At 39.3% G+C, this 16,711-nt stretch overlaps 1 protein-coding gene across 4 annotated transcripts in view; it reads right to left on the bottom strand.

The window, feature by feature from the left end:
• Nucleotides 1-421: 421 nt before the first annotated feature.
• The window catches only part of PHACTR2 (phosphatase and actin regulator 2), a 145,450-nt gene continuing 129,160 nt past the window's right edge, over nucleotides 422-16,711 (bottom strand). For all 4 annotated transcript variants that reach the window (XM_074818886.1, XM_074818889.1, XM_074818888.1 and 1 more), the window contains 4 exons: nucleotides 13,041-13,102; nucleotides 11,856-11,993; nucleotides 9,524-9,600; nucleotides 422-5,847 (listed from right to left, as the gene is read on the bottom strand). In XM_074818886.1, the coding sequence (XP_074674987.1) occupies nucleotides 5,832-5,847; nucleotides 9,524-9,600; nucleotides 11,856-11,993; nucleotides 13,041-13,102 (293 nt within the window). In that variant the 3' untranslated portion in view covers nucleotides 422-5,831. The remainder of the gene's footprint in view (nucleotides 5,848-9,523; nucleotides 9,601-11,855; nucleotides 11,994-13,040; nucleotides 13,103-16,711) is intronic.

Genomic DNA, 16,711 nt, shown 5'->3' on the forward strand with positions numbered 1-16,711 from the left:
TACTGAGTAGTACCTTGCCCCAACGTATTGCAGCTCTGCCAGAGAAATACACGTGCTTGAACGCCCAGTGTTTAAGGGACAGTTGGGGCTACAAAGCATGGCATACTAATATTGCTACCACTTACTGTTCGAGCAATTGTTCTGTAGAACACTGGGAAGGAACGTAAACTTATTAGCTCTTGAGTGTACAGCAATGTGGTCTGCAGCATTCTTGCACCTCTCCTAGATCTGCAGTTTGGTTGTAAATGGAATTCTATTTCTCTTTTAGGGAAAAAATAATAAAAATCTTAAGAGCTATTTCAACGGTTGCAAGCAATTCACATGTGCCATCTCCACACCCTTCCCACCCCTACTCATACAGTTAGATGCCCATTCAAAGAAGCCATTGATATCTTTTTGTTTCAAATCACACCAGCTAAAATAATCATCCAAAACACAGTATTTCTTTAATTCCAAAATTTATACAAGTTTACAAATCAATATACCACCACACAAAGTAGTGAATGGAAGAGAAGATATGTTTAGCAACATTTTACTATATTATAACAATGTTCAAATAGGGTTAAATTTGACATAGTATTGCAAGACTTTTTTAATATAAAGAATTAATGACTGAACAAGGAGATACAGAGAATACTGTTACTTTCTTTGTTCCTATGCAATGCAATATTTAGCTTCTAGAAAATAATGTGATATTGGTGAAATGCTGTATCTAGTTCATATGAGCTCTGTTTCCATTAAAATCCCAAAACAAGATGGACACTGACAAAGTGAAACAAGACCTTATTAATCATTAAAGTTGATAAATAGAAACCTGTCAAAACATTACATTGAAATGTTATTTTTACTCAATTTCTCCCTTTTAAATACGGATACACTTCCATAAACTTGTTTGTTTTTTTTTTTTTTTTTTCCAGATGTGTGTTAAATAGAAGCTTTAATCTATTCTGGGGAATTTATTTTTCCTTTAATTTGATCCTCAAAATACTATAATATCAACCTAATAAAAACTTTTCAGAATTGCTTTCTTTTGTTCACCAAAAGCTAGGTCCCAGCAGCGAGCACTGCACTGAGCTTTGTACAGTAAGAGTAAAGATAGCAACAACAACAGAGCTAAATGTGGGAGCTCCGAAAGGCAGGAGGGAACTTTATTCTGTTTTTCACCCTGAGTACATCTTTATTTTAGTTTACAGCAGTGGCACAGGTCTTAACTCCTTGAGATACGAATAAAAACAGATGACATGAAAGCGTTAAAAGACGCAGTTCTGGTAGACCTGACAATTTAATGCAAATGTAGGCTTTTAGCTTGGCTTACTTTATCATTAAAGCGTTAACAGACATCAAGACATGGGCTCATAATTTAGTCTTTGCTTAGGATGTCAGAAGTGCTCAGCCAGACCTGTCCTACTGGTGCAGTCGGCCAGGTACCCAGGTGACAACGTGACTCTCCCTGCCCTGGCTCAACCCCCTGCCAGCTGCAGCTGAAACAAATTCTCTGATGTAGCAGTAGTATTACTAGTCAGAGATCTGGGTATTACTAGTCACAGCATCTCTGCTGGAAACAAAGCACTAATCTCACCTGGAAGGAGGGGTCTAATTTCTGTAATACCAGGGATGCTTCCCTCCCTTTGTTTCACAGCTTTCATTTGGTTTTCAAGTAAAAAAAAAGTGGTCTGATATGGTTTTTACATGTCAACACTGAGGTTGTGGTGCTTCTCTAAGACCTGCTCAGTGTGGCCAAAGCAGAAGGCGGGGCTGCCCTGCCCCACACCACATCAGAGGTCGGTGAAGTCCACCACAGCAAGGGACACGCATAATTGTAGGTAAATGCTAAGCCCAACAAATAAATACAGTCTTGTAGACCTACAATGGCTGTGAATACTTTCAGTGGTTTCGAAGAGACACTGCTCCTGGTCCTACCTTGTTTCAAACCACTGGTCGAAATGGTATTTAGCTTAAATAGTTGTTAGCATTTAAATAATTTCTTTGGGGTACTTGTTGAGTCAACACATATAGCACAATTCAAGGAAATTCAGACAGACTATTTTTCATTTGGAACAACTAATTTCAGTTATAAGGACTAGTATGTGTTACCTGAAAGAAGAGAGAGATGAGAGACGTTCTAGAACCATTTCAATTTGTTATGTGAAGAAATTAGGATTTGATTAAGCATCCATTCTTCTGCACCCACAGCAACATGATGTGATGCGTGATCCTACTGATAAATGTGATATATGAGGTCATTTCAGAAACCACTACTTCAAGCTATTCATTTTCTCTTTGTGTGCATGTAGATATGTGAGTTCATATCTGGCTCTGTATGTGTGCAAGGTTTGTCATATGTTGCGGATAACGTTTAAATGATTTGTCCAACTTGATAAAAATTAACACACTGATCCCTTTTAGCCAGCTGGACTGTACTATGCATTGCATGCAAAGGTTTATTTTTTTTTCTTTGCCTTTTTACACAATTTTTTTTTTCCTCAAGGATTACTCACTCAGGAGTTTCTCAGGACTTAGCCTGATTTTTCCCTTCTAACAGGCATGAAGCACCATAGGCAGTTACATACATGACATATTATTTCCAATGGGCTGCTGTAGCAACTTGAAGACATTTGAAGTCATCAATACAGAGGACTAGGAGATACAGCAGAAACTGACTTCAGGCAGCTCAGTAAGGTAAAGCAAACTTTCTTCACTGCACACAGTGACATACCAAAATCTTGTTATTTTTTTATTGCATGGATAACACTTTACAGCTGTCATTTTTTCTGCCAGTCGATATTAAGAATATAAAAATAGTATATACAATTCTAAGTCTGTGTGTGGGTACAATACACAATGGATAGTTTATAGTAATTCTGCAAGTATACTACATTTTTACATGAGTTCCAATAAAGGCAACTCTTTTTGTCCAGTTACATAAGTTTGCTTAAGTAGTTTGCTGAATTGTGGGCCAAAGAATGCATCTGATTATTTAACATCAAAATGATAAGAAATTACATAAGAAAATAAAGATTAGCTCAGCATCTCTACCCAGGCTAGTATTCTGCCTCTAGCAATGGCTTGTAGTGAATACTTTAAAAAACCCCAAACCCAGGAGGAGGATAGGGAAAGCCTAAGTGATACCTTATCTACATATCCTAATGTCTTCTGGCAAAACACAGCTTGAGGAAGTCTGAGCCAGAAGTTGTATCCTCATCTTTGTGTTAACTCTTAAAATGAGACGGTGGCACATGTCTTTCCAACTATGCTCCAGTCTTCTTGCAAAGTCAATTAATTCATTTCATCCTAAGTTTAACCTTGCTTGTGTAACACTATGAACCCTGGCATGTCAGTGGAGCTGCTGTCTTACATAAAGTTTATATAGTCTGACCGTATCTTTGTCCAAGTTGTTCTGCCTGTGCAACAGCTATCTTTCTGCATTTAGTACCTTGGCTGCTTTCAAACGTTTCTAAGTGATTAAGGCAACACTGAGGTCTATTTAACTGCTCCACTTGTTTCCTTTGAAGTGAAATAACGTGTTTTATACTTCAGAGTCAACACAGTAGGCCTATATAGCATTTTGGACACACATTTCTAAATTTGGCCACAAAAACAACAAAAAGTGTAAGCAGGAGAACTATTTATTAAGTGCTAGCGTAAGTTTTAAGTTTACTCTTCAAATTCTAAAAATAAAAAATTAGGATTCTACCAGAATTGCTGACAAACCTTAACTCTAATGGCCTGATCATTCCTGTATGATTTAGTGCCAAAGAATACATTTTCACTGCTTCCTTGATGTCAAAGTGGTGTTCCTATATTTATAAAATGATGGGCCTCACAGAAGCTAAACTGTTTTCTGCAAATGGAATCCTAATGGCCCTTATTGATTCGGTGCTGCTTCCTTTTCTTTGCTACAAGCATGTAGATGGTTATTTTATTTTGTTATTGATATTTTGGGGTCTGTATGTCATTAGATTTTTACTAAAATGTAAGTGATCCTAACAGTCATACAAATCTATCTTTTTTAAAAAATGTTTGTCAATCTCTTTAAAAATATTTAATAGAGTACCAGCTGTTGGAAAGCACTCTCCTGTTACTAGAAGTGCTCTTTACTAAAATAATCCATTCCCTTTTACGCAAACCTGGTCTCGCTGTAAATATCAGTAAAGAGGGAGATCTAATTTTAGCCACCAAATCGCCTTCCTGCCTTTAGGCTGACATCTAAAACAACCACCTTCAATTTTATAAACTAAAAATATTCCACAAGAATCTATTGCAGGTTCTGAGGTAAAAATCACATCTACGCAGACCTTTTATTGCCTGAAAAAGAAATACTTACACTTCACAATGAAAAACTAAACAGGGCACATAAAAGACAAAAATAAATTGTAGTATGTACACACATTAGAAAGGATAAATAGCAAATACATTGTAATACTGCATTAAATGTATGCATATGTGAATTCCAGACCCCCCCAAATGTTGTGTACATTAGTTGAAAGGATAAATAAGTGTTAGTATAAGAGAGAGAATTTCTTAGTGTAAACAACGCCACAGGCTTTTTAATAGGCCTTTGGGCCAACTTAGAAAAACCATGTATTGCCTTTCACACTCCATACCACTTAATTTTAATAGTACTGTATTCACATATACAATGTCAGGATAGTATAAAAAATGATGGATCTAAGAAGCATTCTTCACACTCAACAAAAACAGGCTGCAGACACTCTAAGGATTTTCCATTCACTTTTACAGGACCACTGGCTGAAGACATAATGATTCATCTGGGAGTTCTTCCTCAAAGCAGTGCAAGAGTCCTTAAATGTATAAAGTCACATTAGTAATCACTGCTCAAGCCTACTAGTAAAGACTTCTGTGTCTAATTTCAATTCTGATTTTGGATTCACACTAGCATGATGTTGAAGTTGACACCACTGCCTGCCATGGGTAAGAAAGATAATGATCCCTCTGGTTTGAATGGCAAGTGACAGACAGCAAGCAGTGTTCCTAAACATGAAGCATTTCACTGCATTCATAGTGTCACATTATTTGTCCTTCAAATCCTGTTCATGTATTTCTGAGGATCCAGAGTATGTCAACATTAAAAACCAAAAAATATATGACTTGTTCTGTGTGAATGTTCAATGTATTTTCTTGAAGCATGCTCATCAGGATTTTAAAAAAGACAGCTGAGTTATACTAGGACTAATTTCTGGCAACTGTGTTTACTGGCACCAGAGGAAATTACAGTTCTTCACTAAAGTACTGATGACATGAGGACTTGTGGCTTGCTGTCTTTCTAAGACAGGCTGTGACCACTAAAAAAAATACATGCACAGTTGCTCACACTCAGGTTTTTTAAAAAAATAATTCCTTCCACTGGCCAAATGCATTGTTAAGCAGTTCCATCGTTCCACTTTTCTCTGTGGACTGACAAGTGAAGTCTCTCTTCCCCCACACTCTCAGTCCTTTTTACAGCCCTCTCAGCTACCCTCAGTCACAGCCCTGTGAAGTCGGATGAGTTCCTGGTAACAGGCTCTCGAGCGATTGTCTTCAGCTCTTCCTGACTTGTGGCGCTCTGATGAAGAAGTCCACCGATTTGTCTGCATGGGCTAGTCACAGAACCGTGGTCTGTCTTAACACTGACAAACAGTTCACGTGGGTTCTCTTCCTAGACAAATTATTTGTCCATTAATAAAGATGAGGGCCACATCTTTCATTAACCTCAGGGTAAGCTGTAGCACACACTCACACTCAGTCAAGTTCCAGTGCAATCACAGGTCTTCAAGACGCAATGATTTCCCCAAAGAAAATTGTTACACGAAGTATGGGATGTGGTCAAACAGTTATGGACGATGAAACCTGAAATGATAAATCATTAAAAAACTTAGAATTGTACTATTTCAACTGATAATGACATTGATCATCCTGCTCTCACAGCTGTTTACTTTTGTTGTCTGAACTATTCCTGATTTTCCTCATCTGTGTGTGATTAGAGTCAGCCCTATTATCCCCTGCTGTGTCCCCCTCTCCACTAGAAAACCAAACAGGGCTATGGTGTATGTCTGTCTGTACATACCATTAACCTGTTACTGTGGTCCCTGGCACAGTTTTGTTTGGGTCAACCAGTGCTCTTCCAGATACTGCCTGGGCATGGCTGGGATTAGCACAGGCCAATAGGCAGACAGGGTATGGGGGGACATCACCCTTTTTTGGGGTCTGAGGTAGAGGTTGACTGTCTGTATTCAAGCTCTGCCAAGCCTGCTGGCCTCAGGGCTGAAGAAGTCTCCAGTCTGTTTTGTTTGCCAATATAGGTTTAGTCACAAGTGCATCCACTATTTAGAGACACTGTCAGTAAATCAGAAAAGCTTTGCTAAGCCATAAACATTAAATTTCCATTTTTAATCCTTGCAAAATGAGGCTAACAAAAAATTGTGGTTTTTTGAAGTAAGCAACAAATTTTGTAGCACTGCAGATGCTTTCCTCCTATTAACAGAAACCAACTGTAGCACATGAAGGCCCAAATACATGTCACCGATTTGTAGACTTTTAGGTAGGGCATGTACATCACTCCAGATTGCCTGCATGACGGATAGAGAGGTGGGTGGATTCAAAGGGTGTTGCCAACCTTTTCTAGAATAAGCTAGGACCCTACAGCCATTGAAATTCTAACCCAGCTTAAATGTAGTGATTCCAAGCAAAAGGGTAACAAGGGCACCAATATCAGGTGCTCAATGTATGTATCACCAACCTGTTAATGGCTTGAAAATATCTATCCATGAAGTAGTAAAAGATGCAGCAACTTTAAAAAAGCAGAGGTAATGATGCACCTAACACAGTAGATTTATGTAAGTTTTTGTTCGACATGTTTTCTCTGAACAATTCCAGAGAAGAGCAAAGAAAACAAGCCACACATTACCCCTGTAATGTGGTAGAGTACAATACAGGGATGCATTTCTCAAATAAAGAAGGTGTAAACAAAAGCTGACATTCACAAGTATGCAGCTCATCTGCTAAGTGACAGTACAGTGCATTGCAAGAAAGACACAGGGTTTTGTATTTGTGTAGAGCAACAATGTATCGGACTATATATCGCATTTCCATTAGAAGCACTTTATAAACATCTACTACCACCTACTTCCAAAACTTTTATTTATTTCTCTATTTTTAGAAACTCAGTTTCTTAGATTCTGTTATAAAATAAGAGAAGGAATCAGTTTAAATTACTAGGAGTAGAAAACCAGTTCAACTAACAGTCATTACAGTAAATGGTGAACAATGAAAACCAGTGTTTTTTCTTTCCCAAGTTTAATATCAAATTTTAATAATTCAAAGATATTGTAAATACTGATTATAATATTAAAGCATCATATATTGAATATGTAATAATATAAGAAATTATATGCTATAAGCTATTTTTGTTTAACAAGCAGCTTCCTTGTCTCATTCTATCACTGAACTTCAGGAATACATGCTTGTTAACCAGCTGCCAATGAAAGTGCCTTTTGGTTTATATTATCTCAGTGATCTCCTCGAAAAAAATTAAAAGATGAGTAATTCATTCTCTGGCTAGAGACTTGTGTCTACAGTTTTCTCAAAACAAATCACTTTTGTTGTATCAATCCAAATGTAATGGTGAACTACATAATTTTTAATGAGAGGTCCTGGAAGAGAAAGAATCTCTTTATATTTTCAAAATTGCAATTGACTTAAAACATCTGCATCTAATTCTGCTCTTAATTAGTTTTTTTTCTAGTGTTACTCTGCTGACTTCTGTGCAGTGGCTCCACAACATGACCAGTGAAAAAAAAAGAGGGTGAAGAGGGAACAGAGAGCATCTGATTTTCCTCAGGTTGAAATTCGTCCAGGACCATATAGAATCACTGCCTATATTTATCACAATTTGGCTGTGCTTATTTTTTACTCCATTTTCCGAGGCCCTCCTCAAAAAAAAAAAAATTCACTTTTTAACTGTTTGTCACTCCACTGGATCCCTGAGATTTTTGTCTCAGCTTTCAAGAATCCAATTGTAATTGGTCTCAACTGTTTTCAATTCTCGTGAAAAAATATCCAATTCTTTTTGTATGACTCATGCCTATCTGTACTTATGCTTCTATACACTGCAGGGAAACTCAAAAAACGTAACAACATAAGCAGGAGGTTAAACTCCACCCCTCTCAGCACACAGCCAGGTTTCTATTCCTGCTCATTTTCTTCTTGGGATGCCCATTTTTTTAAAGTAGTATTTTCAGATATTCTGAAAAAGATATACTACCTACTAGCTGAAGAGAAAATGACACCAGAAGTCAAATGAAAATATACCTATCCGTGTTCAAAAATGACATTTTCTAATGCTCAGAATGCAACACTAGATTAAAACCCTGCCTCCTGCTTCATCTCCTGGCTTAGATTTGCTGTCTGTGAAACTGGTTTGATTTTTTGAAAATTGATTTATTCATGTTATATCCACACTGAAGAGATTTTAGAGTATTATAAAAAAAAAAAATCCATGTTTTGGTAAGAAAAAAACCCACAAGTTGTGAAATCAAGCAATCAGCTAGGAGATGCCAGGAATCACCAAACACTGATCTCCTATTGTGAATTTTCCTTGTAGCACTCTCTTTAATTAGAGGATTCACACTCATTTGCTTGGATCCTCAGTTTGATTGAAACATCAGCAGGAAAAGGAAGGGACCCAGTCTTGGGCAATTGTTTTTATTTGACTTAACTCTGTGTGAAAGTGAAGACAATAATACTATGTATGCAGTATCAGCTGATCCTAACAGCAAGTTTTGCTAGCTGGTGGCAATTTTCAGCCTTTGTAACTTAAAAAAAATACCAACAGATGCCACAGGGATGGCAGAAAGCACCTCCCTCCCCCTAGGAGTAACTGCCAAATTTGAAGTCCTGGCTAAAAACTGCAGACACTTTAGAGCTCTTTAAATAATGCTTCAGACAACATCTTGGTGTTATTCAAAGCAGAGAACAAAATAAATCCAGATTAACACATCAGAAGTAGCAGACAGGGAATACTAACATCTGTCTTGTTCCCCAGAAGCTGCTGCCAGGAGCCCAGGTGACCCTTAGGAAGCTCTCCAAAACACTGATGAGCTTTTCTGAAGTTCAGCACATCATCTAGTTTTCACTTAACAAACGCATCTACAAAATGTATACTTTTATGAGCAAGGGAGTCCTGCCAAAGAAGGGCATCCCTTTTTTTTTTTGTGCTTGAGGACTGTTAACTTCATCTGTGAGAAATGCCGAGTCCTTCCAAAGGATTATTTTTTAGATTTCCCAATCTTTTTCCATGTAGCAACTGATCCACTGCAGTCACCTTCACTGCATCCCAACTTCAGGGATGGCACCAGCAACACTGGGAATCCCAACAGAATCAGTGGTGGGATTTAGGTGGGATTCAAGGGGACTGAGAGTAGGAATCTATGCAAATCATGACACAACTGCAGAGAACTTGCAGAAAGGCAGAGGGTCGCTGTCATACTCTTCTCTCCAACTTACTCAAGAAGAGGGATTCACCCACCTGGTAAATTGCCGACTTTCCTCATGTACTTCCATTTCTGTGCTTTTAAATTCATTCAGTTCTTTCCGTATTGCTGCCTAATAAACAATAATGACATACGCAACCATAAGAAATACAAATCTTAAGGAAAGAGTTTGAAAGGAACCTGGCCCTACTCTTGCAGATTCCCTTACAGTTCCCATTTTCCGGTCTCCCTTACTGTAGTCCACAGCTCTCACGCATTTCTGATCACCAACATGAACGACTGCTTTTAATCACAGCTATTTGGAGCAGTAATACACTACAAAGAAACTCAAAGCATCGAACACCAACAATAAACAAAGAAACACCAAATCTACTGCAATGGGTTAACCAATCCCCCACTGCAATATGGCACTTGCTACAGACAAAAATGGGCAAGAGTCTGGGTTACCTCAACCATCACCTGCTGAGTATGCAGCCAGGAGGGGATTGTATCTTCAGGCACAGCTCCTGAGGAGCTGGTGAGTCACGCTGCCTGCACAGGCTCTGTACACACAGCAGGGCTCTTGTATTTCCCCGATGGAGACAGGACTTCAGGAATGCGAGATGAATTGCGTTTTTTTAAGTGGAATGATTGGTTTGATTAGTTTTATGTAAAATTACATTAAATATTTGGACATTTCAGGCTTGCGTTTTCTGTTGGCAGATACTAAAGAACAGCAGAAATTCAGTGCACTTTGCAAATGCCTTGTTGCTTAAGTTAAAAGTGATAAGCAATCTACTTTATCAAGTAATACAGTTTCTGAAATATTCTAATATATACTACAAAGACTTTTGTTTCTATGCCATACGCTTTCCTACCTTCACTGTGAAATTAAATGACAGTTTATTTTTACTCTTTTCTTTCACTACTTTAAATAAAAGCAGTATAATTTCATTAATCCCTAAAGAAATCTCATCCAGTGTGCATACCTTTCAATGCAGAACAGACAAGCAGCATGATAAAATTGTAACATCACCAGACTGTGGTCTCATAAATGAGAAACTTCATTTTAAGCAGGGGATGGTTCTGTTTAGCCGCAACAGCATGCTTACACAAAGCTGCTGTAATAGCTAGGAAAGACACAGCTATTTCTGAGCACCTAATCAGCAGCAAAGACACCAGAGCTCCAGCTCCGTAATAAAGTTCAGTACAATTTTCTGCTCCCACTGGAATTAGAAGAATTACTTCCCTGGGAAAAAAGGACAAGGGAGTTTCCAGGCAACCTGGGGTCTGCCTTTCTGCTGTGGTGAACAAACACGGGGATCACAGAACCAGCCTTGGGCACCTGTTCATTACAAAATGAATTGAGATTAAAACCTGCTACCCTAAAGTACGTAGGAAACTCCACAGTTTTTTTCTAGTGCAGTTTACTCGTTGGATCTAGGTGAAAGTGGAGGTACTGGATGCTCTAACCTCCCACAGACTACGTGAGGACTAGAGAGTGCTCAGCACCTCTCATAACCAACATCTACAAACACCACTGGGTATATATTTAATGTCTTCACCTTGACTTGATATGAGATTCTCCTTTGATTGTCAGATGTGCTAGCATTAACATTAAAATACAAGCTGAAATAACATCAGTGCTTCATGGTCCTTAGCTAAAAGACAGTGGGTTCTTGCACATATCACTTTTCATGCCAAGCACATCTCACAGGCTTTCCATAAAAGTTAGTTCAGACCCAGTGCTCAAAGGGTCAGCACTTTTTGATACATAAGTCCTACTGCTTTCCTTTTATGAAGTGGTATAGGAGGGAAATGGAAGAGTATTTTAGGGTAATCTTTGACAGATCTGTTTTTGAAAAGAGAATCACAGAATCATTAGTCTCATCCTTTCTAGTTAGGCAGAGGAACATGCCGGGGGCAAGAGGCCAAAGAAGGTGTGCTGCATGCATACAGTCAGCTCCTGCACTGATGGTTGTGGCCAAGAATGCTTAGGAGGATGGAGCAGCTTCTACCTTTTTTCACTTGAGTGAGTTGCAAAAGTAACTCTCAATGGCAGTGACGTAGGCTTCTGTCTACAGAAACCTTGCCTGAATTCCACGCGTTGTAGCCATCTTTGCTACCAACGTGGCTCAGCAAAGCTAAGATGGCTAAAGGCTAAAAATGCAAGAAATTCTGGCCTGAACTGCTGTAATGGAGGTGGAAAATATGCTCTTAATAGGCAAGAGAGCTGCAAGCAGTAGATGCGCAGCAGTACCGTGACAATCTCACTGCCTCCAGCAGATGTCATTTGTGATGCTGGCGTCAAGAGAATGTAAACCAGAGGAAAGACCCCCAAAAGTGACAGATGCAAGCATTTCCTTTTAATCTACGTTTTTCCCTTACCTTGTCTGCAGGAGTTAACCTGGCCCAAGGCTTGTCAGCACGACGGTCGTAATCTGGAGAATCCGTGACCTCCACATACTCGTTAAATCGAAGGATTCTTCTTGCTTGAAGTTCAGCCACTGTAGGCCTCAGGCTGAGCTGCAAAGCAGGAAGCAGAAAATAGTATGTTTAATAAGATGAAATAAAATAAAAGACGAGGATATGATGTAATCTCAAGAGAACTTTAATGGTATTTCTAAATAGGGTCACTTTCAGGTGTCTAAAAAAAGGCACCATCCTGGGACCACTGCACGGGAATGAGGAAGCAGCACAACCTAATTTCTTCAATTATAAAAATAGTCTTTGTTGGGCAGGTCACAGAGAATCGTGACAGTTATCCCTAGCATATTAATTGTGACTGTGCAACTGTCACACCATTTACCCCATTAGGCAGCACGTCCATTTGCATTAACGATTACACAGTCTGCTGTGTTCAACTCTAATATTGAAAATAAGCAGGATTTGGAGGTGCCTGCCTAACCAAAAAAATTGGTTTTGAACATCCGGAGGTCATTATGATGCCAAATTGTTTCAGTCACCTCAAACAATACTCACTTTAATTAACTAAAGATGATCATATTAAGGAAACTGTATTTTTGCAGAAAAGGGCAGACTAGGGATACCTATGAAAATTCCCCCCGTCCTCTTCTAGAACGAGCTCCCAAAGTCAGGGCAGCAGATCTGTAACTGCTTTATTTCCAGGGACAATGAGTACAATCCCACCTACAGTGGCCAAGACCACTGATGTGGTTAGAAGAACACTAAAGGGATTTCTCAGGGCCCACACTGCTTTGCCGCCCTCTCCGCTGCCCTAGAGAAGAGCGGATGTTCCTGTGTGGCTGCCCTCAAACAGAGATGACAGCAGTGGTCATGCTCACAGAGCAAACATGTATTGTTTCTCTCCCCTGCTTACACAGACAAATATTGAGCATGGCCAGACTCCGTATGCTTTTCCAGATATGGGAAACTGGACAGGATGGAGTTTCCCCCAAGATGGGTTTGGCTTGTACTGCTTTTTAAACAGATTTCTAATCTGGGGGCATGACTGATGGACATTTGCAGTAATGTATATACACTGACTTTTAGAATCTTACAAAAAAATAATTCTATGTACACAAATACACAACACAAAAAACACATCATCACCTTTCTACTGAGTCTACGTTTTATTTCTCTTTTGGCTTCCTGTTCCTCTTCTTCATTCTTCTCTGTTTTCAGAAGAGATAAAAAGGAATGAATATTTAAGTATTGTAACTGCACATACTGTATTTCTCTTGGTTGAAAGCTTCAGGATTTCAAGTCCTGGCTCGTGTCTCCTCGTATTTCTGGATGATTTTGCATGTGTTGTCTGCTTTTTGGATTTTGGGTGCTCTCATTTCTTTTCCCTAACCTCATTTCCCCTGATTCTGTAGACATCTCAAGTCACCACTGTGGGTCAGAAACACAGCAAAGAGGAGGCGTCTGCCATTTCCTTTCTGTGTAACACCAAACAAGAAATACCCTGAAAGAGCTGCCTAATGTTTCAATTACTCATCTTAACATTAAAATCACTGTTGCTTTTACTTCCAACATGCCACCTACTGACTTTAGAATAAGAGTCTAATTATTTATGAGGGTCAAGAAAAAAGTTTGCTCTGAGTATCTGGCCGAGTGTCCTCTACTGCTACAGGATGCAATGAATCAATAACAATTCATTTCACTGTCATTTGTTAGTGCAAATTGGTTTTGTTACTTTAGTATATTTTTTCTGGTTTTATAATGTGGGCATATGATTCAGTACTCAAATGCTCTTGGTTAAGGGCCACTAGCTAAACCAAATGAACGAATACAGCAGAAAATGGTATGTGCATTTTTTAAATGTATTTGGGCATGAGATTGAAATGTGCTTTTAACAAACTTCTGTGCTAACCAAACTTGATTTCTTGAGTACCAGTGAAAAACAGACTTAGAAAGGCATGTTCATAGGGACTTGGCATTTTTTTTAATTGATGTACATTTTGAAGAATATTATTTGCCCTTTCAGTCCACCTCTGATGGTTATACACAAAGTTAACTTTATTGTGGCTGAAATATCCCACCTAGAGATAGCCATAAAATTCTGATCCTCTTTCATTCATGGTTGGGGGTTACGGACTCCATGTTACAGTTCAAGGCTAACTATAAATTTAAAATAATTAATTTGTCCATTGGGGATGCAGACAAACTGTATAGATGAAAAGGCAGTTTTAAATCCTGGTATAGTCCTATTTGCCTTGTCTGCTGTGTTAGTGCAGGCAACCTGGCTGCAGAGGAGTTTCTGTGTGACTGATACACTGGAGGCAACATTATCACAGGACAGCTTGTGGTACTTGCAGATTCCCTTTGCTGTCTCAAAGGCTCTCATGTAAGAAGAATATACGAGAAAGGGGAAGAGCAGCAAATGATAAAAAAGAAAAAGATTAAAGTTACAGTAGGAAAAAGGCAATGCCAGCCCAAGACCTGCTCTGTGAGAATAGTCCAACACCAACCCCAGGTTTCCATCAGCAAGATGCAATCACACAGCGCTGTTGCAAGGATTAGGTTGGATCTTGTGTTGATGGTGAGATACTGAGATACTGAAATGTGGATGTAACTGATTGTTTATTAATAGCTTTGCTCTTAAACAGTGAAGAAATGGACAGCTTGTTTCCATAGAGGAACTGTAAACTGACTAAAACTGAAGAATGTTAAAGAGAGAATGATAAAGAGAGTTAAAGACTGATCTAGATTTAAATTTTTTTTAATTAATATATCAACAAACAAGTTGGGTGTATTTGAAGACTTAGGACTTTAAATGAGAACTCTTTACAAGATCTTCACCTAACAAAATCAAAAGCTCTCTAGCTGTTTTAGGACAGGTAAATAATCTGTAGGCTTTTGTTTAAATATATTGTCTTTGCAATCAATAGACATAGTAACTGAGGTAATTGAACATAAACTATTAATTTGGGGTTCCATTCACCTGGGAATCATTTGACATAAAAAATTTTGTCCCTTCAGGAACTGAGTTGCTTAAGTCCTACCTCAGAAATTCTCCAGTAGCAGACACAGCAGAAAAAAAATGCAGCTGGATATACACATCGATGTGCTGCCTTTTCCTTAATTTAGTTTGTAAAATACTTCCTGCATTATTTTTATCTTGACATTTCTTTGCTATCTAAACCACCGTGTCTCCCATGACGCAGCAATAAGACACTTGATGTAAGAAACAGGGACCCATACTGCTTAACGCATACCTTAAGAAATGACTACCAACAGCATGGCCACCTGAAATACTATTTTTCCGTATTTTGGGGGAGGATAAAAAAAGAAAAGTTGATCTGGACATTTAGGAAGGTTGAAGGTTAGCTGCCTGTCCCAAGCTGTGAAGTTACCTCCCTGTGGGTAGCAGATGACTGCACGAAGGGATGGCTGGACACGGGACACCTAGGGACACCTAGAAATGGGAGGTGAGCAAGGCCATCATCTTAGTTGCTGGGCAGAGGGTCCGGGCACATCCTGGAGCAGGCCGTCAAGGAGAGCTGGAAGCCCACCTTTTGGAGGACAACACCAACAGGACGCTCCAGGACCTTCCTTCACTCCCAGAAAAGCAGGAGAGGATCAAACCCGTGGGGAACAGACACGTCTTCTGCATGAGCAGTCAGGGCAGGACGAGTTTTATACATTCAACTTCTACTTCTAGGAATAAAACTTGAGAGCTAAAGGAAAGGGACTGAAATCTGGTGGCTGCTGCTAATATATTGAATCTGCTGCTTGGTGAATGGCCCTCTGTCTATGGCACTGACTTGCACCTAAAGCACCTATTTCCCATCTCCAGCCTGCTGGGCAGAGTCTTGCTTTAAGCCCAGTGCTACAGAAACACTGACCTGATACAAATTCCTACCAATAGTAAAACCTACAACATATTTTTGGTCTTTTAAGGCAAAAGTTTGAAAGTTGCCATAGTGAGTTAAGAAGATGTGTGGTACTAAAAATAATGGGTCTGGTGCTCCCACTTCCTTCAGGTGTTGTGGAAAATTCCAGCTGGAGGGCTGAGTTTTGGCTGCAGGTACGAACTGACTCATTTGCCCAAACAGGAACACATTAATGCATAGGAACACACTTCTGACTGCTTTCCACCTTAAAAGCAGACCTCATCTGTGTGATGTGGAGAAAGAAAATATAAACACAGCGTTCCCAGCTTCAAGTCCCCTCCTGAGATGTCCTGCTGCTGCTGTACTGGCAAAGGACCAGCCGAGCGAGTGCTCTTTGCTTGCAGGAGTCTCCAGATAGATCCCAGCAAAACTATGGTTTCCCTCCTTCCCTGCCTGCAGCTCCTAGGAGGTCAAACTGGGATTTGACTCCTCACTGAAACAATTTCATTTAGCATCACTTATCATGGCCTTTGAGTTAAAAAAAAAAACCACCAGTCAAAGCAGAACAGCTTTTCTGGCATCTGTACATTATTGTTCCTGCAACTTTTGCCATATTAAATCTGGTCACCTTCTGTTCTGTGGGACATTTGTTTTGTAGCAGAAGGGTAAAAGAGAAGAGAGAAATTGTTCTGCCTGAAGACTGCTCTGTTCTTGACCAGAAAGTACTCCCAGAGCGTAAAACCAAACTTTCCATTGTGTCCCTATGGGATTAGCTATGATTAGACTTCTCTGTGGGCTTGCTAGGGAAAGAGAAAGAAAAGACAAACAAAGTGTTTGCCTCTTGCAGTGCTCTGGAATGCACAAAGCAGTTTCTCTTTCCTGGTTTTACAAGCAAAGATAACCATTAATATTCCCGAACTAGCATCAAGAGCTAAACTCTGTTTT

This window comes from Strix aluco, chromosome 3 (genome assembly GCF_031877795.1).
Source record: "Strix aluco isolate bStrAlu1 chromosome 3, bStrAlu1.hap1, whole genome shotgun sequence".
NCBI lineage: Eukaryota > Metazoa > Chordata > Aves > Strigiformes > Strigidae > Strix > Strix aluco.